At 35.7% G+C, this 16,728-nt stretch overlaps 1 protein-coding gene across 1 annotated transcript in view; it reads right to left on the reverse strand.

Annotated features, from left to right (window-relative positions):
- Positions 1 to 16,728, reverse strand: part of LOC107038031 (proto-oncogene tyrosine-protein kinase receptor Ret) — a 58,117-nt gene extending 41,389 nt beyond the window's left edge. The window contains exon 1 of the mRNA XM_015256895.1: positions 16,572 to 16,728. Coding sequence (XP_015112381.1) covers positions 16,572 to 16,722 — 151 coding nt within the window. The 5' untranslated portion in view covers positions 16,723 to 16,728. The remainder of the gene's footprint in view (positions 1 to 16,571) is intronic.

Raw genomic sequence — 16,728 nt, forward strand, 5'->3', positions numbered from 1 at the left:
CTTTTCGTCACAGCGTGAAGAAAATACAATTACACACGCGGATCGCAGTATGGTATTCATTATTTGGACATTTTACACGAAATTATAATAATACACTGTACTTAATGAGGTACGGTGCCAGTCCCCTGCATATTACGCATTTAGGTTACTGAAGGTGCGGTCCCGCGAGACACCGCCCGTATCATCAGATAATTGTCACGAAATCCGACAACAGATTGACCTTTAATTTACCCCTGACCCCATGTACACATTACCAGGTGCTTATGTACCTTGTAACTTATGTACTTGAGAAATTCTACAGCAGTTCCTCATCTGTTGTTGGAAATTTCGGAGTTGTTCTACATTTATTCTCTTCGTTGAAATACTGCACTCTGCACTGCTAGAAAAAAAATTTAATTTCATGGACAGTTGACTAGTAATTTTCAGGACAGTGACTGTGAATGCGATTTAGGGTGAAAAAGATCATGAAATTGAAGGTTCCACTGAAAATTCAGTAAAATTCCAGAATTTTAAACAGCGTAAAGATGAGAATTCCTCAATTTGTTTGAATTTCCAATCGAATATGAATACTCAGTACCAAAGAATTAATATTCAAATGTTTAAATGCGCACTAAAATAGTAATTGAAAAATTAAAAATTTCCATGTTCTGGGGTTGAATCAGGCCTTGAGAACAACGAGACTCTCCTTCCGATTCACAAACCGGAGAAATACAAACGAAACATCTTAAGAGTTGCATCTACGTTTTATCCGAGGCAGAAGATATTTTTGGTACGGTTTCTTCCACTACGAGTGTCTGAATGTTCCGGAGTAAACACCGGTATTGAAATGAACTTGATTCGTTTTATTCAATAGGAACTGACGGATATTTACACTGATTCTGCAGATGAGGACGGAGCTGCAATGGACATCAAAGAGGAGTGCGCATCGTAAGGAATTACAGCGAATTTACTCGGCGTTCTCCGCAGACTGAATGAAAAATATGTTTCTTAATTAAGGTTCTTCCTCAGTGACTTATCGATGGTCAACATTTCGCAAGGTACTAAAGACACAAAATTTGGATCATATCTTGAGCCACGTTATAAAGCGATTCCCATAATTTCCAGTATTTTTTCTACATCAATTTTTGAGATATACATCGTCAAACATGCAAACATTCACTTGGCGCAAAAATTCGATTTTAGAGAAAGTCGACTTTCCCCCTGAAAAAATCCAAGATCTGACACTTTGGCTCCGGGTGAAAAATTTTTTTTTTCAGTTTTCACTGTTTCCACATACTTTTGAGAGTTCTGAACAGCCCGTCGCTTAAATAGTTGGAATCAACGTTCACCCGGCTAAAAAATTCGATTTTGGCGAAAGTCGACTTTCCCCCTGGAAAAATCCAAGATCTGACGCTTTGACCCTCGTGACCCTTGTGACCCTTTGATCGACTTTCCCTCTGAAAAAATCCAAGATCTGACACTTTGGCCCCCGGTGAAAAATTTTTTTTTTCAGTTTTCACTTTTCCCACAGACTTTTGAGAGTTCTGAATAGCCCGTCGCTTAAATAGTCGGAATCACCGTTCACCCGGCTAAAAAATTCGATTTTGGCGAAGGTCGACCTTCCCCCTGGGAAAACGGAAAATCTGACCCTTTGAAAATTTGAAAAAAAAAAACTCTTCCAGTTTTCACTTTTTCCATGTACTTTTGAGAGTTCTGAATAGCCCGTCGCTTAAATAGTTGGAATCAACGTTCACTCGGCTAAAAAATTCGATTTTGGCGAAAGTCAACTTTCCCCCTGGGAAAACGGAAAATCTGACCCTTTGAAAATCTGAAAAAAAACACTTTTTCAGTTTTCACCTTTCCCACATACTTTTGAGAGTTCTGAATAGCCCGTCGCTTAAATAGTTGGAATCAACGTTCACCCGGCCAAAAAAATCGATTTTGGCGAAAATCGACTTTCACCCTGACCCCTGACCCATGTGAAAATGACATTTTTTTTTCGTCTTTTCTGTCACCTCTGAGGTTTTCATTGGCATCAGGGGGTCCAAAATACAGAATCAACGTTCTCTATTTTTTATTTAAACACCGCCTTCACACAGAGAGATGAGGGTGACTAAAATCCATTCCTCTCTCCTCGTTGGCTACAATTTTCAACCCTCCGCATACATGCCTCCCCCTCCCCCCTCATGAAATCCCACGGTCTCGGTAGTACAGAGGAGAACTTCTCAGGGCCGAAAAGAACTGAGGATTCGAAAGGTTTCCGGAACAGTACATCGCAGAACTGATTAGGACTTACCAGGCCAATCTAGATCTGGAGAGATCTTGAAAGACCTGTGTACGTCCAAGCAGAACCAAACCGTCGACTCGGGATACTACGGTTGAAACTTTAATGATCGTCATTTTATTATTTCTCGGTATTCTTTATTACTAAACTTGATGGTTGGTAACTTGATAAGTTTATTTTTTGCTCTCAATTTCATATTATATAATCAAATGTCCTGATTCATAATGCAATAAGTCCTCTTTTAAAGTTTATTTTTCACTACTTTCCATTTACATCATTCATTCAAATGGATCTATTTAAATCCCTCACGATGAAGCTTTTATTCTATTTTTAATTTGCTTTTTATTCACTATCTCATTCACTAGTAAATAGTTATCGAATATGATCAAGTGTTCAATTGATCCAACTGAAATGGGTGAATCCTGTGGATGATAAACACCCCAAAATCGTAAAAAATATCGATCGATTTTTCCCTTCCAATTTCATCACTTCAAAATTGTGAAATGAATTGTAATTTATTTTGCCTAAAAATTCTTCAATTGAAACTTTTGCAAGTAGTGTAATTCGAAAAACGGGAAAACTTTATCTGATGACAAAAAACATTATCCGTTTTGCCCCAGTAACGGCAGCAATGACCTTTAGATAGTAAAACGTCCAATCATTTTTTTTCTCTTCATTATCATCATTTCGTCTTCGCGAAAGCGATCTATTGCGATTTTAACGTGGTTCTAAAAATACAATTGTCCCATCCGAGATCGATACAATACTACGGTTAAAACTTTAATGATCGTCATTTCATTGTTTCTCAGTACACCTTATTACTGAACTTGATGGTTGATAAGTTGATGGCAGTCGCTAAAGGTTAAGGCCAGAATTTCATCGCATGTGAACTGGCAATGAAGGCCTCCAGTGCTGGAGAGTTTAGTATATACTGAGTAAACATACCGGCTCTTAAACCGATCGATATTCCCCTCCATTCTGCACTACATAACCCATCACCGCTGTCAACAGTTTTTTTTCGCCGGTTGTGTACACGATGGAACTACCAAATGTGTAATAAAGTGTCGAAGAAAGATTGTACCAGAAAATTAAACCCAAAGGATTAATCATTCGCGGGAAAAATTATGTTTGGAATTGCTGTGCAATCACGGGAGAAAAATTTTATAGAAAAACACAGTGAAGTCGCTAAAAAATTGTAGTGAATTTCTATCGAAATTTTTATTACTTTACTCATTTGCGGGTTTTTTCATATAGAAATGTCCAAAGGAGAATATTCTAAAAAAAATTAGGAAATTTTCTAAAAAAATCGAATTCTAGTGATTGTTTTGTACAACTCATTGTATTGAGATATTACTTATAGAACGTCCTCCAATAAAATTTTCGATTGTTTTGTTTGATTTGTTGATAAAAAGAGTAAAAACAGAGTGGAAAAAAATTTATGTGGAAGTTCATGTCGAGGAATTCCCGTAGAAAATATCAAAATCGAAAGACTTGTATAGAAAAATGAAATTCTACAGATTTTTTTTCTATAAGACTAGCACCACCCCGGCCGCAAGCGCGGAAAATTCATAGCTTCATGGAAAATTCCGCGGAAACTGTAAATTTCAGTTTAATTATTCGGAAAAATTAACGAAAAATCCAGAAAATTCTGAGAAACCTCCCCTTAAATTCCAGATTCCTCTGAATTTTTAGAGAATTCCATTAAAAATCCCTAGAATTTTAAAGGAATTCCCGGAAAATTCAAGGGAATTTAGTATTGAATACTCATTTCACTTGAAAATTCATGCCAACTGTGAAATTCCCGTTTTTCTGTCCCAAAATGATTGGGACTTTACTTGAATTTTCAGAGAAACTTGAAATTCCATTGACTTTTTCCCCTTAAATCGAATTCAAGGCCTTTTTCCGGAAAATTCCACCAATTTTCTATATCGGCATCCGGAAAACTGATTTATTTAAATAATGCATCTTATTTGAATGAAATAAATGTGTTCATTCGAATAGTTCGTGATTTCATCTAAACCTGAGCTTAATTTTTCTTTGCGATGTTGTTAACATTAAATGTAATTTCTTCACTATAAATGCTTATTTTCGTGCTGGAAATAGAGTCTTCATTAGTCTGAGATTGAATAATCGTTCAGAATACGACGAAGAGACATCAACATTTGATAATTCAAACATCTTCACTCGAACAAATCTATAATTTAAATTTTTCTATTAATGAATTTATTAATAGAAAAATTGTTGAAATGAATGAGAAAATTCTAAATGAAGAATCTCATTCGATTCAAATGCGTCATTCATCCGGATGTGCCCATGTTCAAGTACCCCTGGCATAGAAACCAATCAATATAGTAATCGCAACTGTTTTCCGTTGCGTCTTAATTCCAATAAACTCTACTGGGAGAAGTTCCATCGTGGACTGCTGCTCCTCTACTTGTCTGGCCAATGAACTGACAATGAGAGAAAATATGATTGGTTCGTCTCTCGTTTTCGCCTATCCATAAGGCGTTTGGCTTCCATCAAATTCTGAGATTTCCGTTGAAGAATAACAACCATTACATGGAGAGAAATTTTCTAGAAAAATTCTAGTATGAGTACTGAAAAAAATTACAATCCACTGGCTGTGAAAAATTCTAGTGCTGTTGAGGGAAAATTTCTGGAGATTTCTGTGAAATTTCTGGGGATTTCTGTGAAATTTTCGCAGAAATACGGGAAAAAATTCACGTTTCCCCCAATAAAATTTCTAGTGCCGGCACTAGAATTTTTTCCTGGCCGTCACTTTGCGCCTCTTTTCCCGTGCTAGCACTAGAATTTTTCTAAAAAATTTATCTTCATATACACAGCTATAGATGGGCATCAATCGTTACTTTAGTAATATTATGAGAAGTTGCACCTTACAATAATCAAGATTGACTCATCTTCATTTAAATTTGAAAAATAATATATAATTGGTTACTAAAATTTTTTTCTATTGACTATCAACTAAATAATTGGCAATATGGAATTGTTGAGTAACTATTGAGTAAATATTTCTAAATGTCATAAAAGTATTTTTCGATTACCCAAATAATCTTCAATCTTCCGAACTAAATTATTGATTGATAAAATAATTCGGAATTTGAATATTTTAATCCATGATTAAGTTAATAATTAAAAAATTGGTGAGTAATGTCAACAATTGACTTATACGGAGAGAAATGTTCAGTAAAATTACGGAACTCACAATTCGCTCACGGATTACGGAATCGGCTCAAAAAATTTAAGTGACGGTATCGTAATTTTTCACGGGAGATTCAGATAAAAATTACGGAACGCGCTGGAAGAATTCCGTGACAGTTCCGTAAAATTTGCTACAACCACATTTCGCTCCGGCATTACTGAAAAGATACGTAATTTTTATTGAATATCTCTCTTCGTGTATTCAAAATTTAACTTTAATTAAAGTTTATGATTATGGCGATGTCTGCACACAGCGAAAAGTCTAAAAGTTGCGAGGGAAGTGCACACGCAGAGAGAAGTTGGAGAAAAATTACACAGAAGATTTTGAATTTTATTTTACAATTGGTAGTCGTGAAGTGAAATGTTTCTCAATAAAAAATGTTTTTTGTGGAGGATATCGTACGATTTTTGCACTAAAAAAATCATTAGTGGATGCTAAGTTTATGGTTTCCTGTGTAGCAAAATTTTCCACACCTGTATAGAATTTTTTTCTGGCAACGATGTAAACTACATGAGAAGCGACGGAAGTGAAAATTTACTACACAGAGAAAAAAAAGTTTCTGGCTTCTAGTAACAGTCTCCGTGGTACTGAAATCCTGAATGCCCTGTCGTTTAAAAAGTTTTTCAGAGCAAGCGGAGGAAAATTCACCACTCGTCTCCCATTTTTTTTCTCCGATACAGAGTCAAAGGACCTAGAACTGAATTTCGCTTCACACTTATTTGACTTGTTTGATCATTTTTCTCAAATTTTTTTCTCCATACAGATGTTTTTTTTTTACCGAACGCGTAATTCGCGAATTGTAAATATCCTTTCCAAACAGATATTCTTTCATTGAATTACATTTCGCTCCACGATTACCTTTCGCACATCAAAATTTACTCCGAGTTTGTAGGTTATTTTTATGTAGCTTTTCTCTCCGTGTAAACGGTAAAAATTAGCTGACAATGCGGTGACATTCATCCGTCGTGTAATTTCTCAACAGATACCTAATTTTACCGTTCGTTTCTGAAAAATCGCGTTTTTCCTTCGCGTTCAGATTAAAATTTATGGAATGCAATTGCACTGTTCTTTTTTTTTATTTTAAATTTCGCTGTTCGATTACGTAGATTGTGCCGGAATTTTTCATTTAATTTTTTCTCTCCGTGCAATATGAATACATTCCCTAAAAAAAATTCCTGGAGTTGATGCCACAATCTGTCCATTGCACATTCGTAAAAACCAAACTGACCCTTCAAATTCGTTCAACAGAATTTCAACGGGTATTTTATTAGAGATATTTTTACTTCGTTGGAATATTCCAGTTTCGATGAACAATGGAAACAAAATTCCAAAGCTTCAAATTCCTCGTGACATTCGAAACGATTTCAGATCGATCCTTTAACCTCATTGCACTGATTTCCAATCGAATGAATTCCGGGAATTCCACTCATCGGTGATCAGCCACAGTCTCCAAGACCAAATGTTATCAACATCCTCTTTTTATCAATTTCTTAGTATTTGAAACTGAAATTTTGACTACAGTTGAAACAGGAATTTTGATTACAGTTTCCACGAATTTTTCCATAAAATTATGAATTTTCAATGACAAAATTCCTTGAAATTGCAGTCGAAAATTACCAACAGAAATGATGGAATTATTCTCAATTACACAGCAAAAACGAATGCCTGAATTTCACACAACTTTTGTGGACATCTTTTAAATACTGGAAACCGTCTGAATAAAATAAAAATTTATCTGACTTTCTGACGAATAGATGTTAATGTTTGAAATTTAGTCAACTTTTCATTTCATTCAGATGTTTTTTAGTGTCTGAAAAATGTCTACAAAAGGTGTGTGAAATTCAGACATTCGTTTTTGATTTCAATCTTACTTTAAGACCAATAAATAATGTTTAAAGTGACTGCGCTCAACTGCTCAGAAACTGTCTCATCTACCTTATTTAATTGCAAGTACTTGTACTTCCTGCAAACATGTTCACTAGTAATCGCGATCCACCTCGGGATATTTAGTTATCCACCAACCACTAAAGCTACCGTTTCACGATGCAGAGTAGAAACCGTAACTCCATGGTTACCGATATTTCGGTGTTTACCATTCATAAACTAACCTCGTCTTTCCCATCCATTTTTTAAACCCTTCCAGCCATTTTTCACTGTTATCCCATTAACCCTTTCATCCACAGTCAACACATTCGACCTCAAATAGATATTGCGTATGACGGCGAATCAATAGATCTATTGTCGATAACGTTTTATCAGTGCGCGGGGTTTAAGCGTCATTTGGTCGATGAAGCTGTGTGAAGATACCATTTTTCGGGATATACAGGCTCCAATTGTGTGAGGATGAACTATCAGTACAATTCCTGTTGTCACGGCTGCCACGTTCACCTGGCGCCGCAATACTGTACATTATGGACCGGTTGGGACAAGCCCTGAGAGCCAAATACATCGTCAGAATGAAGTTATATCTGGAGTAAATTTATACCATGGTTGGACAATTTTAGGAATTCATCGCAAAGTGCTTTCATGCAGGCATTCGGTCGTGAATATTGACTAAATACTTGATGATTCGTGCATCAAAAAAATATCGTCCTGAATCAAACCGAAAAATCGGTTTGAATCAAGTCGGACTGAATCATGCCGGGAATCGACTTATTTCATGTCGGATCATCGGTATGAATCAAGTCTGAGTCGGAGAGATGCAAACTGCCACATCGATTTGATTCAAGTTAATTTTTCGACTTGACTCACGTCGACTCCGGTTTGGTTCAAGTCGAATTGATTCTCGTCGAATTTCGACTTGATTCGAGGCAATTCTTTGAATTGATTTAAGTCAATTCTTCGATTTGATTCAAATCCATTTTTAGGTTTGATTCAATTCGATTTTTAGGTTTGATCTTTAGATTTGAGTCAAGTCGATTTTTCGACCGCCCCATATATGACTCCTTGGAATCACCTTAAATTAAACCGAAAAATTTACTTGGATGAAGTCAAAATCGACTTGAATTAAACCGAAAAATCGACTTGAATCAAGCAAAAAAATCAACTGAAATCAAGTGGAAAAATCGACTTGTATCAAGCCAAAAATCAACTTGATTCAAGTCGATTTTGACTTGACCCGTTTCTTCTAGAAACAATCCACTTTTCTGCTTACATCAGGTCCGAAATTGGAATTGTTGAAGTCTGAGTCACTCGACTTGAGTCAAACCGAAAATCGACTAGACTCAAGTCGACATCGACTTGAATCAGTACGTTTTTTTTGGGTGCATGGTTTGGCATGCGAAAATTATTCTTTCATAAATAAATGTTCTTTAGGGTTGCGGTACAGTCACCACTTCCCCCACCATTTGAAGTGATCTCATTGAGAAGAGTCAATTCACCTAAGAGTTTTCATTCTGAAAACTCCATTCATCAAATAATTCATCTCCATCCATATGTAAAAGCATCCAAGGCCGTCTCAATTCGAAAAATTATTTTCTCCGTGCCTTGCCTCCCTCATCGATTCCCAAAGTGCACATTGCCCAAGTAGGATAGAAGAGGGGCGGGGGGACGAGAGGGGCAAAAGGGGTGATAGCGTGACGCGAGCAATAAGAAGTCGTCCCTCTCGCCCCTCGCGTCGCCCCATGGGGGTGAAACCACGCCGTTTCGAGTTACCCACGTCAAATAAAAAAATGGCAGGCACAACGTTCCGGTTCAGCCAGACATTCTCTCTCTCTGTTTCTCTCTTCTAAAATGCGTTAATGTGTTTCGATTTGACAATTAGAAAGGAGTTGGATAAATATGAAGCGCTGAATCACGCTGAATTTTTGACTGATTGAGAATTCAAAAATATTTTTACTCGGAATTTTTTTATTTTGTTTAGTTTGCGGGTAATAATTGGACTGAAAAGTATATTCTCCATTGATTTTTTCATCAAATGGTGAATTTTTTATGACGAAATTCCTTGAAATTCCAATGGAACTGTCACTTCCACTGTCGCATCCAAAATTAAAATCACAAATTTAAAAAAAATTGAAAAAAGCATTAACGATTCTTCTATGCAAAAATGAGAAATACAACATTTTTTCCTAGCTCGAATGCACTATTTAAAAAAAATCAAAAAGATTGACATTGAATTGGATTTGATGGAAAAAAATGATGAAATTCCCCACTTCTCTGAAAATTTAAAAAAATGTTCATTTTTTTATTTGACTCACGTCAAATAAAAAAAAGGCAAGCATTATAAGTTCCGTTTTAGCCAGACATTCTCTCTCTCTCTCTCTCTCTCTCTCTCTCTCTCTCTCTCTCTTTCTCTCTCTTCTAAAATACGTTAATGTGTTTCGATTTGACAAAAGAAATCGGGCGGAAGAAAAACAATTAGAAAGGAGTTGAATAAAAAAACATGCCTTTGGGTACAGACGCTTGATTATGCGTTGTTAGAGAAAACGCAACCCCTCTCGCAGTTTCTTTTCTCTCCCATTTACACGCGTTACAACGGATGGTGTCGGAATTGCAACATGAAGTTGACACATGAAACAATGCGCACTGTCTTTGAATTTTTTTTCAAGCCACCCCTGTTGGTCGTTAGGCCGGGGACAACGACAGGATTAATGAAGTGTTCTCGATTAAATCTCAGAATAGTATTATTATCTCTTTTTAGGGGATAATGAGAAGCCCTCGGTCGCTGCTTTCTCGGATTTATTTACATTTTGTTATGACGGAGGGGTGTAATCGTCGGAAGGGATTTTCATGTCGCTCGGATTTTCGCATGGGGAATACCTCAATTCGATGATTCACTGTTGGAAAAAAATTGAAATTTCATGGACAGAAATTTCATTCTGACAATCGAATTTGTTTCAGAGGAAAATTTACAGGAGATTTTGTGTGGAAATATCGGACATTTGTTCTGTGTAATAATAATGGACCTGATATTTACAGTCTTAATCGATTTTTCCTTGAAATTTCGAATTTTCAATGACGAAATTCTTTGAAATTTCAGTGAAAATGAAATGTGATAGAAATTTCCAAAAATTATATCGGACATTTCAGCCAAAAATTTTTAACAGTCTTGTTAGTGTAATAATGATCTTCTGCTCGTTGGAACATTCCCTTCGTTCGTGTGGATTCTGCAATTTTTGTCGCAGACGCGTGCGGAACAATTCAATGGGAAATCCTAGCGCTTCCAACGCTGGGGAGAGCGATTTTTTCAACGATTTTTATTGAAACCGTCGCATTTTTCCACGTGTGTTATGTTCTACAGGATATATCTCGTTGGAAATATTCGGTGGAACAGGTCGAACGTGATATCACTCCACTGTTTGAAAAACAAGGCTAAACGCGACGGTTAAATTTCACTTTCCTCCGCCCCCGGATCCAGAAAATAATACTCTACCTGTGCGGGGAATTTTACTGTACAGGGAACAGTAATTTTTTATCGAACGAATTCTTCATTTTTTATTTTCATTTTTTATTGAATTACATTTTCGCTTTATGAATTGCCTTTCGTATAGTAAAATTTGCGGTTGTCTCGATAATTTTTCTCCAACTTTTTTCTCACTGAACGAAAGTGCCTGGATTTTAGTAAAAATGATGAGAACTAAAATTTTTTCTCTTATTCTTAAATTTAAACTTCAGTGGAAATTTGGAAATTCCACTGGAATCCAGTGGTTTTCGTCTCGGGAAACCGGAAAGTCTATTTTCTCTGTGTAATCCGTAATTTGGAAGCACTTGTACTTAAACCTCGCCCTCGAGGAATAATCCGACAAAGTCCCCTCGAGCTTCTGAAGCTTTTAAAGCACTCGGGGTATTGCTACTGACGAAATTCCTCGAAATTTCAGTGATAGTGTTGAAGAAAAATTTTCGTCCAATAAATTCCGATTGAGTCATTGAGTGTGACTCGGAAAAATAAATGCAAAAAGCCCAAAAAAAGTTATTTATCATTGATAATTTTTCCCATAAATTCTAGTACTGATGAGCATAATAAATTGATCCATCAAATTCTTTCTTCAATTTTTTTTTTAAACAATAATCTTTCGTCTGTCTAGAGTCTTTCGACATAACACACCATTTCGGACACGCAAAAACGTAAATTATTTATTGCAAAAGCTTGACAGTGACGATAATTTTTACATTGGACATCGAATTTTTATTTACTTTTTCTGATTTTTCAAAAAAATTTCTACATTTCAATTTTCTTCCTAAACGCAGAAAAATGGTTTATTTGAGTTAAATAAACTTTATTTGACTCAGAAAAATCGTTTATTTGATTCTAATAGAGGATTTATTCGATTCAAATAAAGTTTATTTAATTGAAATAAATCATTTTTCTGGGTGTACCCTCGAAACGTTATTTATTTTTCTCATAAGACTGCGTTATTTTTCCACTTCTACATTAATTATTATCAATAATACTAGACTGCCAATTGAACATAAACTCAACATGATTGTTTCTATCCATAATAATTTTTATTTAGAATTTACTTCAAATTTTAATCTTCAAAATTCAAATCAGTAGCGAAGTGGTAAAACGGTTTAAGTCGACTCATCTCCTAGTTGAGTTTTTGAGGAATATTTCCGAATCTAAGGGAGATAGCGAAATTTTTGTAATCACATTTGTTGTAGCTCTCAATTGGCTCTACAAAACAGGTTGTAACAAAAATTTTGTTATCTCCCTTAGATTCCGAGATATTCATTGAAAACTGGTCAATAGTAAAAATTGACTTATACCATTTTGCCACTTCGCTACTGAAATTATGTTCATACACCCCTTTAATATCCATGCTAATTCTATTCAACATCCCACGACCCACGTCCCATCGGAAATGAATATGTGAATTACCGAAATCAGAAGAGATAATTAGAACTAACCATTTGCTCTTCGTTCCGATATCCGAGCCGATACTCCCAGAAACTCCCGGAAACTGGAAATTGATAGCGTGTGTTCTATCCGACAGCAAAATTTGCGGGCGAAACCTGGCGTACGTCAGAAAAGTGAAATTGAAGCGAAAATGCCGTCACGGACAAACAGCCACGTGATAGACGGCTCAATCAGAGGAAGGATGGAAGCGTAGGCAATAGTTTCTGTGACCAATATTTGTTGTACGTGCGTCCATCGGGAAACTGTGACTCCGGGCAATGATTAATATGTATGAGTGCAGCTTTTATCGTTCTATTATCCTAGTTCACACACTAATGACAATGGCCGCTGGCAATTGGACAGGGGATTTGCTCGATTCTCTCTTTGTGGTTTAATGCAATGGGAGGATTATTTTCAGGAGTGATTAACGCATCCTGCGAATGAAGTCTGTACACCGAGAGAAATATTCGGTAAAAATTACGGAACTCACAATTCACCGATTACGGAGTCGACTCAGAAAATTTAAGTGACGATATCGTAATTTTTCACAGAAGATTCAGATCAAAATTGCGGCACGCTCCGGGAAAATTCCGTGACAGTTGCGTAAAATTTCTTACAACCATATTTGGCCCATTCGACATCACGTGGTACAAGCTACAGGGTTTTCAACTGATAATTTTTTGATAATTTTCTCCGGTAGTTGCTATATTAAAAACAAAACATCATGCAGTCGAATTAACCCCTCGTCAAACTGACAGATTGAATTCAATTGTGGTAATCCGTCGATTTTTATTCGAAATGAGTGTTAATTATACAATTTTCGTTTCTCAATTGTGAGTTTCGTCTCATGGTCCAATTATATTGCCCGACATTTGGATTGGAAAAATAATCCCCCGAATACCACACGAGCTTCAAAATTAATCGGGCATTTTCCTCAAGGTTCCCTGCATACAAACGAAGTCGTCAAGTCTTTCAGGAAAAATCACTCGTGCTTCGCACTCGTGATTTTTTAACCTGAAAAACTTGACTCCTTCGTTTGTTTGCAACGAACCTATCGGAAAATACCCGATAATTTTGAAGCTCTTGGGGTATTACAGTGAATATTTCTCTCCATGTAATACTGCAGCGTATCACTGCGAAATGTCTGAATTTCAGACACTTTTGTAGACACTTTTCAAACACTTTTGGGACGATTTTGTAGACACTTTTGAGACATTAAAATGTGTCTGAATCAACGGAGGTATTTCAATTTCAGACCCCAAGATGTCTGAAATTAAAATGCAGACATCAGTTAGATTTTCAGACACTTTTAAAGATTCAGACGTTTTTGCCATCTGCCATCTTAAATTCAGATAACTGTCAGACACCCGTTTTTTGTAGTGATATTTGTTCTTTTTTTCTTCTCAACTATCTTCGTGCACACGGAGAAAAATTTCCTAGGAAAATTCATGTGCTAAGCACCATACACAGAGTAATTGCAATGGAAATTTTAACTTCAAGGGAATTGTCAAAAAAATAATAGTTACGGTAACAATAAACATTGTAGATTCAACTATTACATTGAAGTGAAAATTACATCATAATGTTGATGACACTATTTGACATAGTAAATCGAACGACGAATCCTAGTGTAATCTACAAAGTTTATTGTTACTGTGAATATAATTTCTTTGACAATTCCCTTGTAGTTAAAATTACCATTACAATTTTTCTCAGTGTGAACGAGTCACAATCTGCATACACTTGGAATCATTGTTGTGTAGCACCAGAAAAATTCTCGTGTGGCGCCAGAAAAATTATGTTGAATGCACTCCATTTTCCTCCTATCTCCCTTATTAAAGCGGCGGGAAAAATTCAAGGTTGCCCATTACCGTGGGTTGCAATGAGCTTATTCCGAGGGTGAATCGATCTTAAGAAACATTGCGTCAATAAGTGTGTGGGACTCCGTCAACTCGTGCCGCGGCATTTGCTCATTTAATTAATTACTTTTCGCTGGTTATGCGTGACAACATGGAAGCACCCACTTAAATTAATAGGAAAAGGCTCCTGTTCACATTCCAATGGCTGGAGAATTGAAAGGGTGTATGTCATAATGACATTACCTATCTCATCATTTTCGCAATTGTCAAGGTCAACCAAATAACGCGATTTTATTACGAAATCAATGTCTTTTTAAAGAATTATAATAGAAAGGTTCTTAAATTACACATTATTGATTGAACATTTGAGAAAACGATGTCAATTGTTACACATAAGAATTTGAGGAGTAGTTTTGGGAATACATTTGTATTTTCGTTTTTTTTTTAGAATAAACCACACGGTTTGAATCATTTGAATAAAAAACGGAAGCTTTATGAAGGGGATTTTTATCGATTTCCTTCAAATCAATAAACTTCAATGAAATAAACTGATAATTAAAAGAAATAAAAAGAAAATGTAGAAAACGTTCTTGTCGCAGCAACAAGTGAATTTAGAAAAATATGAGGAATTTTCTTTTTAAATAAATATATTTTTCAACATTTTCTCCATAAATCACTAGTTTTTCACAGCGATTCCACATTTAACAGGGGAATGGCAGTTGCGTAAACAGAGAAACATAATGAAAAATGAATTTCTCAGACAAATTAATAGACTTCGATACAATAAAATGATAATTACAAGGCAAAAAATAACACGTAAAAAACTTTCTTTTTGCAGCGACAAATGACTTTAAATAAAAATATCAGAAAGTATCTTTTTAAATAAATATATCTCTTGGTATTTTCTCCCTAAATCACCAGTTTTCCAGAGCAATTCCGCATTTAACAACAAAATACTGCTGCGTATTCCCCTTCGAATCCCTAAATTGCAAACCATCTGAAGGATGCCTGTGAAACCTGTTGAGATACGACTGCCACCTGGATCTATCGTTATTCAATTCTCTGGAATTATCCTGAAGAGATCAACAACTGTATTCACCCTAATTAATTAATACCCTGTCCGCCCCAGTTATTTATTAATCACGTGTCCATCTACATTATATCCCTTAACGTAACAACGCCATCTCTATAACTAGAAAATGATGATAAAAAATGATCTTATCAGGCAAATAAATAAGCTTCAGTAAAATAAAATCTTAATTAAATAGAGAAAAAGAAAATGTAGAAAATTTTCGTGCTGCAGCAACCATCAGAGAATATCTTTTTGAATGAAATTAGAGCCGCTCTATCCCGATAATTTCCTATTCATATAATCATTCATATATTTATTCTTTTTTTTTCTCTCTTTTATCTATCCATATTTCATTATGTTGCAATTTATTTTTTTCTTTCTCTTGTAAATTGTCGCTAATGACCTCGTTGTCGATGCGACAAAAAAATAAACGAAATTTATGGCACGCCGTGCAATAAGTCGAGTTTATCGCACGCTGCGCCTCGCCCAGCGGCTTCAGACTCGACTTCTGCACGATGTGGCATAAAATAGTATAGACCACTCGGGCGTAAACTTCGTTTTCAACGAATGTGAATACAGACCTCGCCTTCGGCTCGGCCTGTAAACTTCACATTCGTCGAAAACGAAATTTGTGCCCTTGTACTCTAATGTACTATAAAAAAAAAATCCTATTCAACACGATACGAAAAATCCACTCATTCCATTCCTATACCATTTAACGACTTCGCTACCGTGTCTGACGCTCCTTATTAAAACGTCTGCATGCTTCAGCCGTTAACAAATATTGATCTCCAAGGAGAAAATTTCCAACTCCACAAGGGGAAAAAAATATTTTAAAAAATTCAAATGATCCAAATCCACTTGCGCGTACTATCCACTCCCACCGCATAAATTAACATCCATNCAATGTTTTAATTTTATCAAATTAAAAAAATTGTTCATTCATTTCAGATTACTATTCTATTAAATTTTGAACAAAGGAAAAATGTCTTAATCGACGGCTTTATGTCTTAATTTAAGACATCATAATTTCGGATGAAATTTATACTTTTCGTCGTCTAATAATGATAAATAATTATAAAGTTCTTATTCGGATCATGAAAATATCTCTTTACATTTAAATTAACTGTTGACATCCCTCGACCTGCTGATCACCAAAATAACGTTTTTTTTTTAAGTAATAGCAGTTTGGTTAATTTAGAGAATTCTTAACCGGAAATTTTACNTCCCGTACAATACACCTAAGAACTGTACACAAGAGCTTCCTAAAAAGAGGATAAAGAAGGAACTTAATAAAAGGCACGTTGATAAAACTAACTCACCCGATGCCAGTGTAGAGCCGAGTGTAAACACAACAGACAGCTGCAGCAGCAATGCCTTCCTCCAACTGCTCACCATCATTGCCATAGGTTTCGCGCCTTTATCTCTACCTTTTAACTTGATATTATTTATGATCACTTTCGCCAATACCATGTGCTC

This window comes from Diachasma alloeum, unplaced genomic scaffold (assembly GCF_001412515.2).
Source record: "Diachasma alloeum isolate Michigan unplaced genomic scaffold, Dall2.0 Dall_scaffold_00277, whole genome shotgun sequence".
Taxonomy (NCBI): Eukaryota; Metazoa; Arthropoda; class Insecta; order Hymenoptera; family Braconidae; genus Diachasma; species Diachasma alloeum.